Raw genomic sequence first — 17586 nt, forward strand, 5'->3', positions numbered from 1 at the left:
AGACGGTGGTCAGCCGCCGCTGATACTGAACCGCCACTGCTTTAACCTATAAATAGCTCTTCCTTTTATTATTTACTACTTTTACATCTTCAATCTTTCAAATTTTCCAAGTTTTTTTTCGTACCCTTTGAGTTTATTCGCCAATCTGTGATACCTCTTTGCAAAAGCCCTTCTTCAAAATTACCAAATCTTTGTCACTTTCTCCTATTCTTGACCTTTAAATTCAAAAAATGGCAAAAACATCACAAACCATTCCTCAGAAAGAGAAAGCTTCATCTTCACAGCCTGTCGCCGACGAAACACCGGTAGAGTCACGGCCTGAGGAGTGCATTCCTAGGGCGTGTGTTCTTACCTCTGATTTTAAGGTCGATAAAGGCTCGTCGGTTCCCGGACGATATGAGCCGATATCGATGTACATGTGTTCGATAACCGAGAGACACCTCAAACAGCTGAAAAAAGATTGCAACTAGGTGGGTAAAGAAATAATAATCCCTTCTTCTGACGAAGATATCACCACTTACGTAAAAGAGTTTTTAAGTGTGTATACTTACCCTTTCACGTTAGGTCCCCTCGATTATGTTATTATTGACTTCTGCTGTCAATACCAAATAACCCTAGGTCTGGTCCATCCTTCTTTTTGGCGGATCGTTATTTTGATTCGGTACTTTGTAAAAAAAATCGAGGGGATGCCGTTTACCCTCAACCACCTCATCTGATTGTACCGTCCTCGCCTTTTTTGAGGAGGGTTAATAAAACTTCTGCATTGGGCTACGAAGGCTCTGTTCTCGAGCATCGACGATGACAGAGATTGAGGCTGGATGGGCAGGTTCGTTTGAGTAAGGATTTCGGACCTGATTCCGACTGAAAAGATGACTTTTCCTAAAGAGTGGAATATGAAACGTAAGTGTGATTCTGCTGTTACTTCCTTCCATTTTGCCCTTTCATTTCTTTTCTCACCGATATTCCACTTTCTGTCATACAGCAGTTCCCTGGATCCCCGAAGTAGTTCCCGATCTCAAGAACTGGGTACGAGCTTTGGCTTCGACCTCCACATACTCCGAGCGCTCATGGCGTGATTTGTCAAAGGGCCAATAGGAGGCAAAAAAATTATGGTAAGCCCCTTTCTCATATCGTTTGGTAGTACGAACGAGACGCTTTTCATATACTTTAATAAAATGTTCCATATGTAGGCGTGGACAAAGATGCGGTTTTGAGACCCTCGTCCATCGAGAAAGAGGCTTCGGCCTCTGTCCCAAAGCTGGTTAAAGATAATAAGAGGAAAAGAGCCTTCGTTCCCGAAAATCAAAAACCGAAGAAGAGGACGGCTCATAAGCCGAGCAAGAATACCATTCCTTTGACCGTAGAATCAGTTATGCATCTAAGGAATGAAGACGACGAAGAAGAAGAAAATGATGGGTCCGCGCTGGCGGCCCGAACGAAGAAGACCACCAATGTTCCACAGGAAGCTGGATCGATGGTTTTTCATAAGGCTCCGCCTCGAACTGAGGATATATCAGAGAAGGATTCGGGCAGAGTCCCCGAGTTGTTGGAGATCAAAGATGCTTCCCATCGAATCTCTTCGAGCCGAAGACAATGTTCCAAGTGATTCACTTGGGATAGTAGTAATCGAGGACTCGCCCACCTTCCCTGCTTTTTCCGCAGGGGCGATTCGGGAAGCCCAAGCTTTGGGGGCCCTCGAACTAGATAGGCCTCATGATGGAGAGGATCCTTTTCATAACCTGCTTACCAGTGTCGAGGACGTTACCGGCACTAGTGATGCATCAGATCTTTTTTACGGGGTGCAGCGGGCTTTGAATCAGGTAAGCCTTAAATTATTTTGTTGGTATTACTTTAATGTTTGCTTTTCTTTTCTAACTTCATTTCTTCTTTCTTTGCAGGCTGTGGCAGCTCATCGAGAAACATGTTCTCGGTCCCGAGCCGAGCTACGTCGATATGAGGCCGATCTTCAACAGGTTACTGAGGAGAAGAACTCCCTTAAACTCCTCTTAGGGCAAAGGGAAGAAGAAATAAAAGACCTCCGAGTTGAGTTGGCCAAGGCTCACCAAGATCAGACCGATCTGTCCGAGCAGGTAATGATACTTTTAAAATCCTATGAGCTCGATACCGGAACGATGGCTAATTTTTTGGTCTCACAGCTGCAGCAAAAAATTGAGATAATCGGGAAAATCTGTGAGGAGGTTGATGCGATAAAAGCGGAGTTCTTGAAGTGGAAAGAAGGTATGGACCGCTTTGCTGCAGAGAAAGAAGATGCTCGAACTCAATTATCAGCGGCTGAAAACCAACTTCAAAGTATGAAGGAGAAAGGCTCGGCTCAAGCAAGAAGAATAAAGGAGATCGAGGCTCGGTTGGCCTCCAAACTTGCCAAGGCCGAATCTGATGCTGAAAAGGCAAAGGCCGATGCGGATGCACTCGTGGCCGTCTATCGGGCCGATGCTGAAGCTGCCTAGGTCCAAGCAAGATAGGCAGCCGAGACCGCCGATACTCGAGCACATTGGGTCGCTGAACTTGCTAAGTGTCGATCTCGGAGGGAGACCCTCGAGGAGATCCATGCTCGAGGTTTCGACCTCGCTGAAGAGATAAAAAGGGCCAAAGAACTCGAAACTGATGCTGAAGCCTTGTTTTCCAATGGCGATGATAATGATGGGAGTAAGAGTGGGTCCGAGCATGGGGGTGGGTGGGTGGGTAGAGAATAGACTGCTCTTGGAGATAGCCCTTAGTTTCTATGTTGTAATCAATCATGTAAACAATCTTGTATATAAAATATCCTTTTGTTTTACCGTCTTGCTTTCTGTTTTGTTTCCTGTCTTATGAAGATTTTATTCATGCCTTATGAATGTTTTCATGAGGATTTAAGCAATTTGATCGAATTTGAACTTCGTTGCCTTTATAACCGAGCGGGCGTTTACTCAAACTTGAAATAAGGCATCCTATAGGTTTAGTAGTCGAGTCGAGTGATTATTCGAACTTGCAGTATGATGTAGCCCTTAGGCTTAGTGGTCGAGTGAGTGCTTGCTCGAACTCGAAATAAGAAAAGCCCGTAGGTTTATTAATCGAGTGAATGTTTCGAACTCGAAGTAATGTAGAACTCGAAGTAATGTAGCCCGTAGGCGTAATGGTCAAGTGAGTGCTTGCTCGAACTCGAAATAAGAATAGCCCGTAGGCATATTAATCGAGTGAATGTTTTCATACTCGAAGAAACGTAGCCCGTAGGTATAATGGTCGAGTGAGTGCCTGCTCGAACTCGAAATAAGAATAGCCCGTAGGCTTATTAATCGAGTGAATGTTTCGAACTCGAAATAAGAATAGCCCGTAGGCTTATTAATCGAGTGAATGTTTCGAATTCGAAGTAATGTAGCCCGTAGGTGTAATGGTAGAGTGAGTGCTTGCTCGAACTCGAAATAAGAATAGCCCGTAGGCTTATTAGTCGAGTGAATGTTTCGAACTCGAGATAATGTAGAACTCGAAGTAATGTAGCCCGTAGGCGTAATGGTCGAGTGAGTGCTTGCTCAAACTCGAAATAAAAATAGCCCGTAGGCTTATTAATCGAGTGAATGTTTTCATACTCGAAGTAATGTAGCCCGTAGGCGTAATAGTCGAGTGCTTGCTTACTCGAACTCGAAATAAGAATAGCTCGTAGGCTTATTAATCGAGTGAATATTTCGAACTCGAAGTAATGTAGCCCGTAGGCATAATAGTCGAGTGAGTGCTTGCTCGAACTTGAAATAAGAATAGCCCGTAGGCTTATTAATCGAGTGAATGTTTTCATACTCGAAGTAATGTAGCCCGTAGGCATAATGGTCGAGTGCTTGCTTGCTCGAACTCGGAGATTTATCTTAATCCTGTTTGCATAATAAATCTTGAAAATAGAGGAATGTTTCTTGGATACAAGATATCGGTAAAGAGGAGAACTTTCTTTGTAAGTCATTACACATGTGTTCATGTTTTGCGTCAGGGCTTGGGCCAATTACATGGGCATGGTTCGTTTTGACCATTTGGCTCTTACAACTTTTCCTATTGGAACCCTGTTGTTACAAAATAACTTTCTTGCATCAGAACTTGATATATTTGAGGGCTAGTGCCCCCCTAGTATTCGAGGTCGATTGTAAAGAGGCCTCAGATACTGTCAAATTGTTTCTAAGTTTAGCACGATCACTGGTTGCCTCATTAAAAACCTTGCCGAAAAACTCATTTGGGATAAAACCGGTCTAAAGGAAAAAGAGTGCAACGCGTGCTTTCATACCTAGGGCTTCATGTTGAAGGATCCCTCCTAGCTCCTGATCGGACTCCTGCAGCGGTTAGTTTCGAAATGTAAATGAATATGGGAGGGTCGTACCTTAGTAGTAGTATCGTTTTAGGTGCGACACATTCTAATTGCTTGATAGTTATTTGCCGTTTATAATACCGAGCTTGTATGATCTTTTTCTGATGTTTTTGAGAACCTGATACGGTCCTTCCCAGTTTGGTCCTAGTTTTCCTTCGTTTGGATTTCGAGTACTAAGGGTGACTTTCCTTAGCACTAAGTCCCTGATTTTAAAATGGCGAAGCTTGGTTCTTCGATTATAGTATCTTTCGATTCGCTACTTTTGGGTGGCCAATTGGACGAGAGCAGCTTCTCGTTTTTCATCCGATAATTCGAGGCTAGTGTTCATAGCCTCGTTATTTGACTCTTCTCTTGTATACCGAAACTTGGAACCGGGTTCCCCGACTTAGACTGGAATCAAGGCTTCAGAGCTATATACTAAGGAGAACGGGGTTGCCCCCGTACTAGATTTTGATGTTGTTCGATATGCCCAAAGAACTTCGGGTAGGATTTCTCTCCATTTTCCTTTAGTGTCGTTCAGCCTCTTCTTTAGGTTTTGAATGATAGTTTTGTTTGTTGATTCGGCCTGTACGTTCCCACTGGGGAGATACAGTGTTGATAATATCCTCTTTATTTTGTGGTCTTCGAGGAATTTTGTCACTTTGCTGCCGACAAACGGTTTCCCATTGTCACACACTATTTCGGCGGGTATCCCGAATCGATATACGATATGATCCCAGATAAAGTCTATAACCTCTTTCTCTCTTACTTTCACGAAAGCCTATGCTTCAACCTATTTAGAGAAATAGTCAGTCATAAATAAAATAAATTTAGTTGTACCTGGGGTCGATGGCAGAGGGCCGGCGATATCCATTCCCCATTTCATGAATGGCCATGGGGATAGGACTGAGTGAAGTTGCTCTCCGGGTTGATAGATCATTGGTGCAAACCTTTGACATTTGTCATATTTTCGAATAAACTCCTTTGCATCTTTGCCCATATCGATCCAATAATATCTTGCCCTGATTATTTTTCGGACTAATGAATCGGCACCGGAGTGATTCCCGCAAGTGCCCTCATGCACCTTACGTAGGATGTAATCACTGTCTCCTGGACCTAAGCATACTGCCAATGGTCCATTGAATGTCCGTCGGTATAGCGTTCCATCTATAGTTAACATGAATCGAGCAGCTTTGGTTCGTAGGGCCCTCGAATCTTTAGGGTCCGATGGGAGCTTTCCATTCTTTAAGTATTCAATATACTTATTTCTCCAATCCCAGGTTAAGCTCATAGAATTTATCTCGGCATGACATTCTTCGATCACGGATCTCGAGAGTTGAACGACAGTCCCGAAGCTTAACTCACCTTCCTCGACCGATGATCGCAAATTCGCAAGTGCATCAGCCTCACTGTTTTGCTCTCGTGGAACATGCTGTAAAGTCCATTCTTTGAAATGGTGCAAAGTGACCTGTAGTTTGTCCAAATACCTTTGCATTCTATCTTCTCGAACTTCGAAGGTTTTGTTTACTTGATTTACCACCAGTAAAGAGTCACACTTGGCTTCAATGACTTCTGCTCCCAAGTTTTTAGCTAGCTCGAGACCTGCAATCATAGCCTCATACTCGGCCTCGTTGTTAGTCAACCTGATAGTTTTGATAGATTGCCTAATAGTGTTACCCGTGGGTGGCTTTAAAATGATGCCTAGCCCGGACCCCTTCACGTTCGAAGCCCCATCCGTAAAAAGGGTCCATACCCCCGATGACGTACCCGATTTCAATAAGAGCTCTTTTTCGACTTCGGGTATGAGGATTGGCATGAAATCAGCCACGAAGTCTGCTAAAATTTGAGACTTGATGGCCGTACGGGGTTGATATTCGATATCGTACCCACTGAGTTTGACGGCCCATTTGGCCAATCGGCCTGATAGTTCGGGCTTGTGCAAAATATTACGAAGCAGGTAAGTGGTTAATATGCATATAGGGTGACATTGAAAGTACGGTCTTAACTTTTAGAGGCGCTTATTAGTGCAAGTGCCAATTTTTCTAGGTGCGGATATCTAGTTTCTGCTTCTCTTAAGGTCCGACTTACATAATAAACGGGAAATTGCGTACCTTGCTCTTCTCGAACTAGAACACCGCTTACCACGATTTCCGATACTGCTAAGTACAAGCAAAGTTTTTTGTCTGTTCTTGGTGTTTGAAGTAGTGGTGGGCTCGATAGATATCATTTTAATTCTTCCAATTCCTGTTGGCATTCCGGGGTCTAAGCGAAATCGTTCTTCTTTTTGAGTAGAGAGAAAAACTTGTGACTTCGATCTGACGATCTCGAAATGAATCGGCCTAAGGATGCAATCCATCCCGTTAGCCTCTGTACGACTTTCACGCTGTCCACGATGATGATGTATTCGATGGCCTTGATTTTATCGGGGTTAATCTCGATCCCCCGATTTGACACCATGAAGCCGAGGAACTTGCCCGAACCGACCCCAAAAACACATTTCTTGGGGTTGAGCTTCATGTTGTATTTCCTTAAAATCTCGAACGTTTCCTGCAAATGGGTCAAATAGTCCTCTGCCCGCAGGGACTTAACTAGCATGTCATCAATATAAAATTCCATTGATTTACCTATTTGTTCTTCGAACATTTTATTTACTAGGCGTTAGTAAGTAGCTCCTGCATTTTTTAGCCCGAAGGGCATCACATTATAACAATATATTCCATATTTGGTGATAAATGAAGTCTTTTCCTGGTCTTCTGGGTTCATCTGGATTTGATTATACCCGGAATAGGCATCGAGAAAAGTAAGGATCTCGTGGCCGGTCGTGGCATCGATCATGCAATCGATGTTGGGCAGCGGAAAGGAATCTTTGGGGCATGCTTTGTTCAAATCCTTATAATCTACACACATTCTAATTTTGTTCCCCTTTTTAGGCACTACAACTACACTGGCTAACCATTCGGGATATTTCACCTCCCGAATGGACCCTATCTTGAGAAGTTTGGTTACCTCGTCCTTTATGAATGCATGCTTCACCTCAGACTGGTGTCTTCTCTTTTGCTTCACCGGTCTGAACCTAGGGTCCAAGCTTAGCCGATGCGTTGTTATGTCCGGTGAGATCCCTATCATATCTAAATGGGACCAGGCAAAGCAATTAATGTTATTGATAAAAAATTGAACAAGTTTTTTCCTGAGTTCGGGGGTCAACCCCGTTCCCAGGTATACCTTCCGTTCGGGCCAGTGCTCGATTAGTGTGACTTGCTCCAATTCCTCAATCGTTGATTTAGTAGCGTCGGAATCATCAGGAATCACGAAGGATCGAGGGATCCTTTGATCATCATCTTCTTCGATCTTCTGATTATCTAGTCGGGTTAAAGCCGATGTCTGTGATTGCTATTTGGTATCTCGTTCCCCTTTTGAGCCCGATCCCTTTACTGGCAAAGGCGAGGATATTGGATTTGCTTCCTCGACAGCAAATATTTCTCTTGCGGCCGGCTGTTCTCCGTACACTGTTTTGACTCCTCTCGATGTTGGGAATTTAAGGACCTGGTGTAGGGTCGAAGGTACAACTCTCATGTTGTGGATCCATGGCCTTCCAAAAAGGGCGTTGTACCTCATGCCTCCTTCGATTAGGTGGAACTTCGTTTCTTGGATGGTCCCGGCCACATTTGTCGGTAAAACTATCTCGCCTTTGGTGGTTTCACATGCCATATTGAATCCGTTTAGAACTAGGGTTGCAGGTATAACCTGGTCCCGTAAACCGAGCTGTTCTACGACCTTCAACCTAATGATGTTGGCCGAGCTACCTGGATCAATTAACACACGCTTAACTTTAGTTTTATTCATAAGTACGGATATTACCAGTGCATCGTTATGAGGTTGTATGACTCCTTCTGCATCTTCATCATTGAAGGACAAAGTTCCTAGGGGTGTGTAATCCTGAGTTCGAGACCGCTTTTCTCCCACAATCGATGTTTTAGTGCGTTTAAGCACTAGTCCCTGAGGGGTATCGGTGCCGCCGATGATCATGTGAATGGCGTGCTGTGGTTCTTCTTGTTCGTTTTTCTTGCCGAAATCCCTATTTTTAAAATGGTTCTTCGCCCTATCGCTTAAAAATTCTCGAAGGTGACCTTTGTGGAATAACCGGGCTACCTCCTCTCTTAGTTGCCTGCAATCTTCCGTTCTGTAGCCATGGGTGCCATGATATTCGCACATTTGATTGGGATTCCTCTGGGCAGGATCGGTCTGCATGGGTCAAGGCCATTTAGTGTCTTTGATGTGTCCGATAGCCGACACGATGGCGGATGTATCGATGTTGAAGTTGTACTCCGATAACCGAGGCGCTTCCTTAGATTCGACAGGCCTTTCGAACCTACCTCTATTCATCAGCCCCCGGGATCCTTGACCTCAATCACCTTTTTTGTTATTTTATCCGGGGTTGTGTCTCGATTCACCGATTATATGGTTTTCGTTATACGGTCGGTACCAATCCCTGATCGAACCCTGTTCTCGATTAATATCCCTTCGAGCAGCAGGTTTCGACCCCAACTAATCATCTTCGACCCTAATTTTTGATTGGTACCGATTGTGCACGTCGGCCCACGTGATGGCTAGGTATTCGATCAGGTTATGCTTCAACCTTCGTGAAGCTGTCAAACTTCGTTCGTTCAAACCTTGAGTGAAAGCCTGAACAGCCCAATCGTCTGTGACTGGTGGCAGATCCATTTGTTCCATTTGAAAACGAGATACGAACTCCCTCAACATCTCGTTATCCTTTTGTCTTACCTTGAAGAGGTCCGATTTCCTTGTTGCGACTTTTATGGCGCCGGCATGTGCTTTCACAAAAGAATCTACTAACATGGCGAATGAGTCGATGGAATTTGGTGGTAGGTTGTGATACCAAATCATTGCTCCCTTCGAGAGGGTCTCTCAGAATTTTTTTAACAACACAGATTCGATTTCATCGTCTTCTAAATCATTGCCCTTGATGGCACATGTATAAGAAGTGACGTACTCGTTGGGGTCGGTCGTTCTGTTATATTTGGGAATTTCGGACATACTAAATTTTTTGGGGATTGGTTTTGGGGCTGCACTCGAGGGAAAAGGTTTTTGCACGATTTTTTTGGAATCCAACGCTTTTATCATTGGCGGAGCTCCCAGGATCTGATCGACCCTGGAGTTATATGTTTCTACTTTTTTATCGTTGGTTTCGACTCGCTTTGTGAGCTCCTCGAGTAATTTAGCAATTTTGGGAGTAGTCCCCGATTCTTGCTCATTTGACCTCACTATGGCTGGCTCCGTTCTGTGGGCGATTTCTCGAGGTGGATTGGGCTCCGACCTGCTCTGTAGCTGGGTTTGGCTCTGCAACTGAGCTATTGCTGCCTGTTGATCTTGCAACATTTCGAAAATCATACGCAAGCTGACGCTGTTTTCCTCGACGTTATGGGTATCTCGAGCTGCAGACCGAGTGCCACCATGAATGCTATTTTCGGGTTCAGAATGTAGGTTCGCCTCAATGGCCACATGCGAATTAATATCTACTGGCACTTCGATTCGAGCTCCAACAGCGTTGACAAATGGTCTTTCGGTACTGGGTGTCAAGTTATTGTTCTCATCTTGAAGACCGACTTCGTTGTCGATATGTGAGGCCATTTGATTGATAGTTAATCGTTGCTAATCCAAAATCCAAGATATTTTCGGAAACAAGCGCAAAACACAACGGTGTTTTTTTTTGCAGATTCGTATCAAATAACCACTGTTATCCTTAGCCCCACGGTGGGCGCCAAACTATTTACCCGAAAAACGGATATAGTTGAATTTGTACGTAGTTATAAGGATATATGATATAACTTGATACAAACCGTCGGGATAAATAGAAATGCCGAATATTGATTGTAAAGAATGCGAAATAAACAAGATAGGAAAGAAGATGATTTTTTAGGACTCAGCACAATGGATCAATTAATGAAGCTTAAAAGAATAATTCTTGAATATGGAAGAATATGGTGCTTGAATTACAATGTAAGTAAAAAACTTGGTCCTTATAGAAATAATAACCATAAAAGGGATCTTACTTTAGATATAATTAAAAATACATAGTGGGAGACCCATAATGAATCAGCTTTTCCATAATTCCTGCTAAGATTCTCTCCTCTAGTGGGATTGCAACGGCTCTTGTCTATGAGCTCGATATTGACTCGAGTTTTCGGTCTTGACTCGAGCTCTCGATCTTGACTTGAGCCCGATTCTGACTTGGATCCTTGAATTGATTCGGGATCAACGTTGGTCGGTTTCTGAATCATAAGTTTGATAACTTTACTTTGCATCATAGTTCGACTTGGATTCGAGCTTGATAACGATATCGAGCTCGACATTGATCGGTCCCTCGGGCTCGAAGCTTGTTCGTACCATCTTCGGAACCCATCTCGAAGTTTTACTTCGATCCATTATGTTTTGACCTCGATCAATCGTACGAAGGTCAAAATCTATTTCGACCGTATACAATAGTGAGTATTACTCCTTTATAAATTATGGACATACACCATTAGATAATTATTTATAACATGTAGTAATTTTCTTTTATCGTTAACTAAATAATATTATCTTAGTTCATCATAAAAAATAATTCTTAACGTAGTTTATATACGTTAAAATATAATGACCACAAGCATGTACAATGCTTTAGCTACCTACTCCCACACTTGCTGCACTGTACTCGGTCCTCTCAAATTTAATTAAATCAAATGGGTAACAACCTTTTGATTTCATTTCTTCTTGTTGTCTTCGAGATTGCTGCTCCTGCTGCTGAAGGAAGTCAACACTTTGACTCTCAGCAGACTCTCCCGTCGAGCTGTCCAGCTCCTGACCCTACCCTCAATCACCGGCCGGCTATCGGAATTGTTTGTCATCCCGGCGATGGCGCCTCCGGCCGCCTTAGCAACGCTACTAATATTTCCTACATTGCTGCTTCCTATGTTAAGTTTGCTGAAATGGCTGGTGCTAGAGTCATTCCTCTCATATACACAGCGCCTCCTGAAATTCTCAATCAAGTAAGTATCAATTACTATTCCTTTTTCATATCTCTCGTCTCGTGAATCGTTGAAATTTTAAAAGCAGTAGATGTTATCTTCGATCGGATCGCGCCTATCAATTGCAGTTTGAGATTTGCTAATTCAATTTCTCTTTGCAGAAACTTAATCTTGTTAATGGCATTATCTTCACTGGTGGGTGGGCCAAGGACGGTCTCTATTTTGATGTTATTAAAGGAATTTTCCAGGTGATTATCTACTCTGCTTGTACCTACCTAGACTCATGCTATCATGCTCCTATTGCTGCAATATTTATTAAGTGGAAATACTCTGCATTTGGACTGGAATCTGTGACCAAAAAGTTTGATATAATGAAATTTCCTAGTCTTTTAATTCGAATACAGGATAGTAGCAAAGATGTTCTTTTATTGAAAATCATTATAATGATTTTAAATGCTTCATTGATACTCGCAGAAAGCTTTGGCGAAGAATGATGCTGGCGAGCATTTTCCTATACTTGCAATCTGCTTGGGATATGAACTTTTAACAATGATCATCACCAAGGTAAAGTGTATGGGAGAACATAGATGTTTCATTTAGCTTTATTGAGAATGCACACTTAGAAAAGTCGGTACTATTTAAAATAACATATTGTAATTAGTTGCATAGACACTTGAGGCAATACTATCAAACAAGCAAACTGTAATAAAAGATTTCTGTGGGAAGTCTGAAAGAGTTCCATTATAATTTTGTATGCATAAAATGTAGAGCTTGTAATATTATATTCAGTTCTCAGAATATCCTGATAGTCAATTGCTCATGAATGTGTGCTTAGCATACTCATTGTCTAAGTGCATGTATGCGAGCACATTCCATGTATGACATTGTATAGCATCTGATTAAAGATTATACAGGTATACATGCAGTAAAAGTTAGAAACTCTTTGGAATAAGAGGCAATAAAGAATATGAGTTGTATATTGCTGCCAGTTAGAATTTTCCCTATCTTTTTCTGGTGCTTCCAGTTGTAGATTTTTTTTTTCTTTCATATATACCTAATTTCGCATTCTGAGTTGTACCTTAGTATACTTTGATGTCTGCATATTACTCATACATGTGTGAATTATATCTAAAATATTGCGAAATATTTGATATGTCAAGGTAGGTTTTTTCCAGAAAACCAACTACAAACCAAACATAATATGTCAGGGACACAATCCTGCCTCTTAGACAGTATAGGGAAACAACTTGCACACCTCTATGTGACCCAAACTTTCTCCTATACGATTATCAAATTTTTACATTTTTAAGACTTGAGTTCAGTTGTTTCCATGGGTTGATTTCAAGACATTTCTTTGTCTAATAATAGGACAACAATATCCTCGAGGAATTCAGTGCAGCGAGTCAAGCATCTACAGTACAGTTTGTGGAAAATGTGAATATTGAAGGAACAGTATTTGGAAGGTATATGTTTGTTTGCCTCCTTTATGACTTCATCTTCTTTTTCTTCCCTCTCTTCCAATTTTCTCTTTTCTGCTTTGCTTCTCCATTTTCATTTCAGCTGGGAAAAATGACAGATTACCCTATTCGAAGGGCTTTAAAAGATAAATATAACAGATAGTTGAGTCATAATGGTAAATTCAAGCTTTTCATTGATAGAAAAATAGTAAAGAGGCTTGCCTGATCGGCTTTGAATGTAAGGCTCCCATTGCATTCAAACTCTGTCATAATAGGTAATTTTCGCATGAAAGGAGAGCTTAATATTATTTGGAAAGAACAAAACCTGGCATTTAATGTGATCTGTAAGAACTGTTACTTAAATCTCTTGGCCTTGCTATGTGTAAATTGTTCATCTCGAAGAAGAACGGCAAACGGTGGTTGAAGGACTGATTAAAAAGAGGAAACAAAGGAACTGGTGGTGGTGATGAGCAGAATTGTGCTTATGATGATGGCATATTGGAGGAAGGATTGTCTACTATTCTCTTCCTGCATTTTAAAAGCCTGTTGACCTTATAGCATGCTCAACTCTATATTGAATGAGCACTTATGACCCACATTTGCATATCAAAGAGAATGTATACTCTCATTCATGTAAACTCTTCATTGTACTTTCTTGAGAGCTATGTGAAAGTACAGTGGTTGTGCTTGTGAAGGGGTCAGGTTTCAGTAATAATTCTTATTTTGCTGATATACAACTGGCTATTAACTTTCCTGCAGATTCCCCCGTGTTGCTAAAGAAGATGAGTATAGATTGCCTTGTGATGCAAAATCATCATGTGAGTTTTACAAATTAGGTTTTTTCTTGTCCTTGTGTGACACTGCTGTATTTTAGCTTACTTGTGATTTTACAAGATTTACTACATGTTTTATTTTGTCTAGTGAAGATTGTAATTGCTCAATAGTATTACTCTTGAATTATGTCCTACATCTTTTAGCATATTACATCTAGTAAGGTTTGTATATCAGTTTTGGGTTTTAGAAATGTTAAGATTCTTATGCTGATTTTCATCCAACATTAATTCAGGCGTTTGATCTTCGAGTTACCTGCTATGGGGTTACTTCCATATCTCTTACATTACTTGTTAGTTTCATTCACGCTGCTGTATCTGCAGTTCTATTGCAGCTTGTCTTAGCAAGGAATTCATGTTCCTCCATAAACATTTGCATAACTCATAGACTGTCACCTAGAGATCAGTGATTGTCGCATCAACGTTTGTTTGAAGATTTAATGCAGGAGAGACAAACTTCTTTCGGTGAATGAGTCACGCTAATCTTAGAATACAAGCAGGCTAGATATTCCTCTTGTCTTTGAGTTCTCATATTATCTGTTTTTGCTTCAGGCCTTATTGGGCGCTTTAGGTATGCAGTGATACGGCTGATTAATTGTGTGTTTCCTTATTAATGCTGCAGTTTGGTATATCACCAGAAAGATTTCTAGCGAATAAAGACTTGAGTGGCTTTTTCAGGGTCTTGACAACTAGTACGGATGAAAACAACAAGGTACATGTTGAATTCTACCACTTTTCTCTGCTGGGATATTTCTGGTGAATGTTTGCAATTGATAAGATATCTAGTAGATATTCTTTTTGAACTGATTTGTTTTGATTAATTAATTATCTGATTCAGGTCTATGTCTCTACTATTCAAGCTAAACGTTATCCTATAGCTGGTTTTCAATGGCACCCAGAGGTACCATCTTTGGCGTCTAACTTCAGATTTACAATTAATATGTGAAATATGCAGTAACTTAATAGTTGTTAGATATAACAACGTGAGATAGCATAGTGTAATGTTTTCCTAGCTATTTTCATTCTTTGAGTGGCTTTGGTGTTCTTAAATTACGTTACAGATTACGTTTTAGTGGGTAGTGCACAAAGGTTATTGGTAGGTTCATGAAAAAGGTTCTGACAGATGAGCAAGTCATGATTGCTGCACTCTGGGTATCTGATAAAAAGAAATATTTCTTCTGCTCTCTCATGATTTATTCTAAAGGAACAATTGTCATGTGAATGTTTTACGTTTGCCAATATCCCATTTATCATCGATGACTCCAAGGCTATATTGTGAGTCGGGGCCAAGGCTTCGACATGCTCTCTCCATTGAAATAAATCCTTCTTCTTGAAAGGGGATCATCTAATCTACCTCTTGCGGGCGCTTTCAAGCAGTTCAAAAGAAAGACCTTTTATACACACTCATCTTGTTTTCATGTTTTCATTGGAGTAAAGATATTAATTATAGGCTTATGTTAAAACGAGCAGAGTTAATACACCATTTTAATGTCCTTTGAAATTTTCCTTGGAGATAGTAGCTCATCTTAATGCAAAAACGCGACCTTTTATCTTGACACAATTCTTTTACCTGAAATTCCAAATTTAAATGCTTTTAGCTGGTTATGTTACTGCAGAAAAATGTTTTCGAATGGGGGCTCATCAAGGATTCCACATTCTGAGGATGCAGTTCAAGTTACTACACATGTTGCCAACTATTTTATTAGGTATAGACCCTTCTTACCTTTCCTGTCTGCCGAGGATGATCCGGAGGTGTGGGATGGGGTGGGGAATCTTGGGGATTGGTTCAGATCCAGGCATACTGTCAGGGACGGGAAATGCTTTCTGGTTATCAATTATCTGATAATCCTAATTTCTAAGATGAGATATTGAAGAGAACCAATGCTTTCCTAATATGTAGTTATAGGTTGAGTGCATCCACTATGGCACTGGATTCATTTGTATTGCTCATAAGTTGGCAAAGACAGATTCTAAGGCTACCGGTTGTCTTGGATATAAACATACAGATGTGCACAAGTAGTATGAACTAATTGAGGGGCATGCTTTTCACAAATTCTTCTTACTCTTCAACTGCAACTGTTTAACTTTTGCATATTGTGATTAAGAGTATGATAGGCATAAGCACTTTCATCCTCTTATCATCCTACTTCATATCTGCACCTAGCCAAATATACCTATCTTTTCCTAATTATTTCTTGCCCTGTCCGGAGCCGGAATTGAGTCAAGTTATACATGCGCCTCTATTAACCCATCCCCCTTTTTTTAAAATTTTATTTTGCTGTTGTGCTTCTAGGTTTGTAAGTTTTATTTGTATATTTTAAATTGCAGTGAAGCTAGAAAGTCTTCTAACAAGCCAGTAGCTCGCGAAATGCTTGATAATCTCATCTACAATTACAGTCCCATTTATGGTGGGAAGGCAGGGTAAGTCAGGCAGCAATTTCAGGTTGGTTGAAAATTAACACATTGATTTCAGGAACTTGATTCTCTTTTGTCTTGTTCTGTAGGAAGGGTTTTGATGAGGTTTATCTCTTCACTCCGCATTCTGCCTTGAGCTATCTATAGAGGAAAAAGAGCAAAAGCAGTGTAATTGAGCACCAACAACTGTGCAATCTAAGATGCACGTGAAGACTTGGAGTTGCGGGCAGTATGTGATGTTCACTGCTGGAATTGCTTTTCAATCTCCAGTTAACTGTTCTCACCACCAAATTGGGAATGTTAAAACTAGTTGTATGGTGATTTTTTAGTCTTCTGCTGTCCACCCTTCTATGAAATAAAACATTGATTTGAGTTATTCTGTGAGCCTTCATATCTCAAATAACCATGTGCTGGCTACAGCCTACTAGTTCTTGGTAGTATTGTCTGGAGGGATGTAAAATATTGTGTTTAATTTGCTATAAATTTAAAGCAGCATTGTCTTAAGTTGTGACTGAATCGTTTATAGTACTAACAAGAAATTTGTTTATGTAGTTTGACACCCCAATTTTTTTCAATAGCATTTAACATATCGTTGTTGATGGTTGACTATTGGTAGAACTGTCACGACCCAAAATCCAACTAGTCGTGATGGCACCTAACCCAACACGTTAAGCCAATTAACAACTAACCAATCTAATGATATTTATAAAGAGAAGAAATGATAATACAACTGCTTTTATACAAGTCAATGTGTATGTGAAGTCATGAATGACGCAATGTCGTACAACATGAGGAAAATGCATCTCTATGCATGTATGTCAAGTGTGCATGTCGAATGCAATGCAATTCAGTGATAAAACCATATGCATACTCTCAGAGTATCAATTCACTCGGTCCTCCCAGTCACTCAGTCCTCCCAATCACTCGGCACTCGTACTCAATAGGTACCTGCGCTCACTAGGGGTGTACAGACTCCGGAGGGGCTCCTTCAGCCCAAGCGCTATAACAAGCCAATCATGGCATAAATCAATAAAACATGCTGCGGCGTGCAGCCCGTTCTCATCAATATCCTCACCATCAGGCTCTCGACCTCACTCAGTCATCAATCTCTCTAGTCTCTCGGGCTCACAATGTCATGAAAATCATCCCAAAATGATGATGTGATGTATCAATAAATGGTAACAGAGACTGAGATATGATATGCAAATGAATGCGCATGACTGAGTATGTAATTGCAATGTAAGCAAATAACTCAACAACAAAAATGATCTCAGTGGGTCCCAACATGATAAACATATAGCCTAGACATGGTTTCTAACATGGATCACAGCTCAATTACTCCAGCACATAGAGATTTCATAGATACAAATAAGATTAGGCAACTACACAGTACCACAGATATAACTGAGTCACAATTCACACGGTGCACGCCCACACGCCCACACGCCCGTCAACTAGCATGTGCGTCACCTCAATACCAAACACATAACACGTATAATCAGGGTTCTGTGACGACCCAAAATGTCATCTTTAAATTT

At 41.1% G+C, this 17586-nt stretch overlaps 1 protein-coding gene and 1 pseudogene across 1 annotated transcript; both read left to right on the forward strand.

The window, feature by feature from the left end:
- The first annotated feature begins 798 nt into the window (after positions 1-798).
- LOC138895495 (uncharacterized) lies at positions 799-2854 on the forward strand. Its single transcript, XM_070180186.1, has 6 exons — positions 799-826; positions 1191-1602; positions 1751-1820; positions 1899-2090; positions 2157-2310; positions 2835-2854. The coding sequence occupies exons 1-6, from the start codon at positions 799-801 to the stop codon at positions 2852-2854; spliced, it is 876 nt and encodes a 291-aa protein (XP_070036287.1).
- An 8145-nt stretch (positions 2855-10999) lies between these two features.
- On the forward strand, positions 11000-16602 carry LOC104114106 (gamma-glutamyl hydrolase 2-like; annotated as a pseudogene).
- The last annotated feature ends 984 nt before the right edge of the window (positions 16603-17586 follow it).

Source organism: Nicotiana tomentosiformis, chromosome 7 (genome assembly GCF_000390325.3).
Source record: "Nicotiana tomentosiformis chromosome 7, ASM39032v3, whole genome shotgun sequence".
NCBI classification, from domain to species: domain Eukaryota; kingdom Viridiplantae; phylum Streptophyta; class Magnoliopsida; order Solanales; family Solanaceae; genus Nicotiana; species Nicotiana tomentosiformis.

Coding starts and splice junctions, on each gene's coding strand:
- LOC138895495 (XM_070180186.1), top strand. CDS start 799: ATGACAGAGATTGAGGCTGGATGGGCAG. Junction 827..1,190: donor GATTGAGGCTGGATGGGCAG/GTTCGTTTGAGT, acceptor TTCCATATGTAG/GCGTGGACAAAGATGCGGTT. Junction 2,091..2,156: donor AGACCGATCTGTCCGAGCAG/GTAATGATACTT, acceptor TTGGTCTCACAG/CTGCAGCAAAAAATTGAGAT.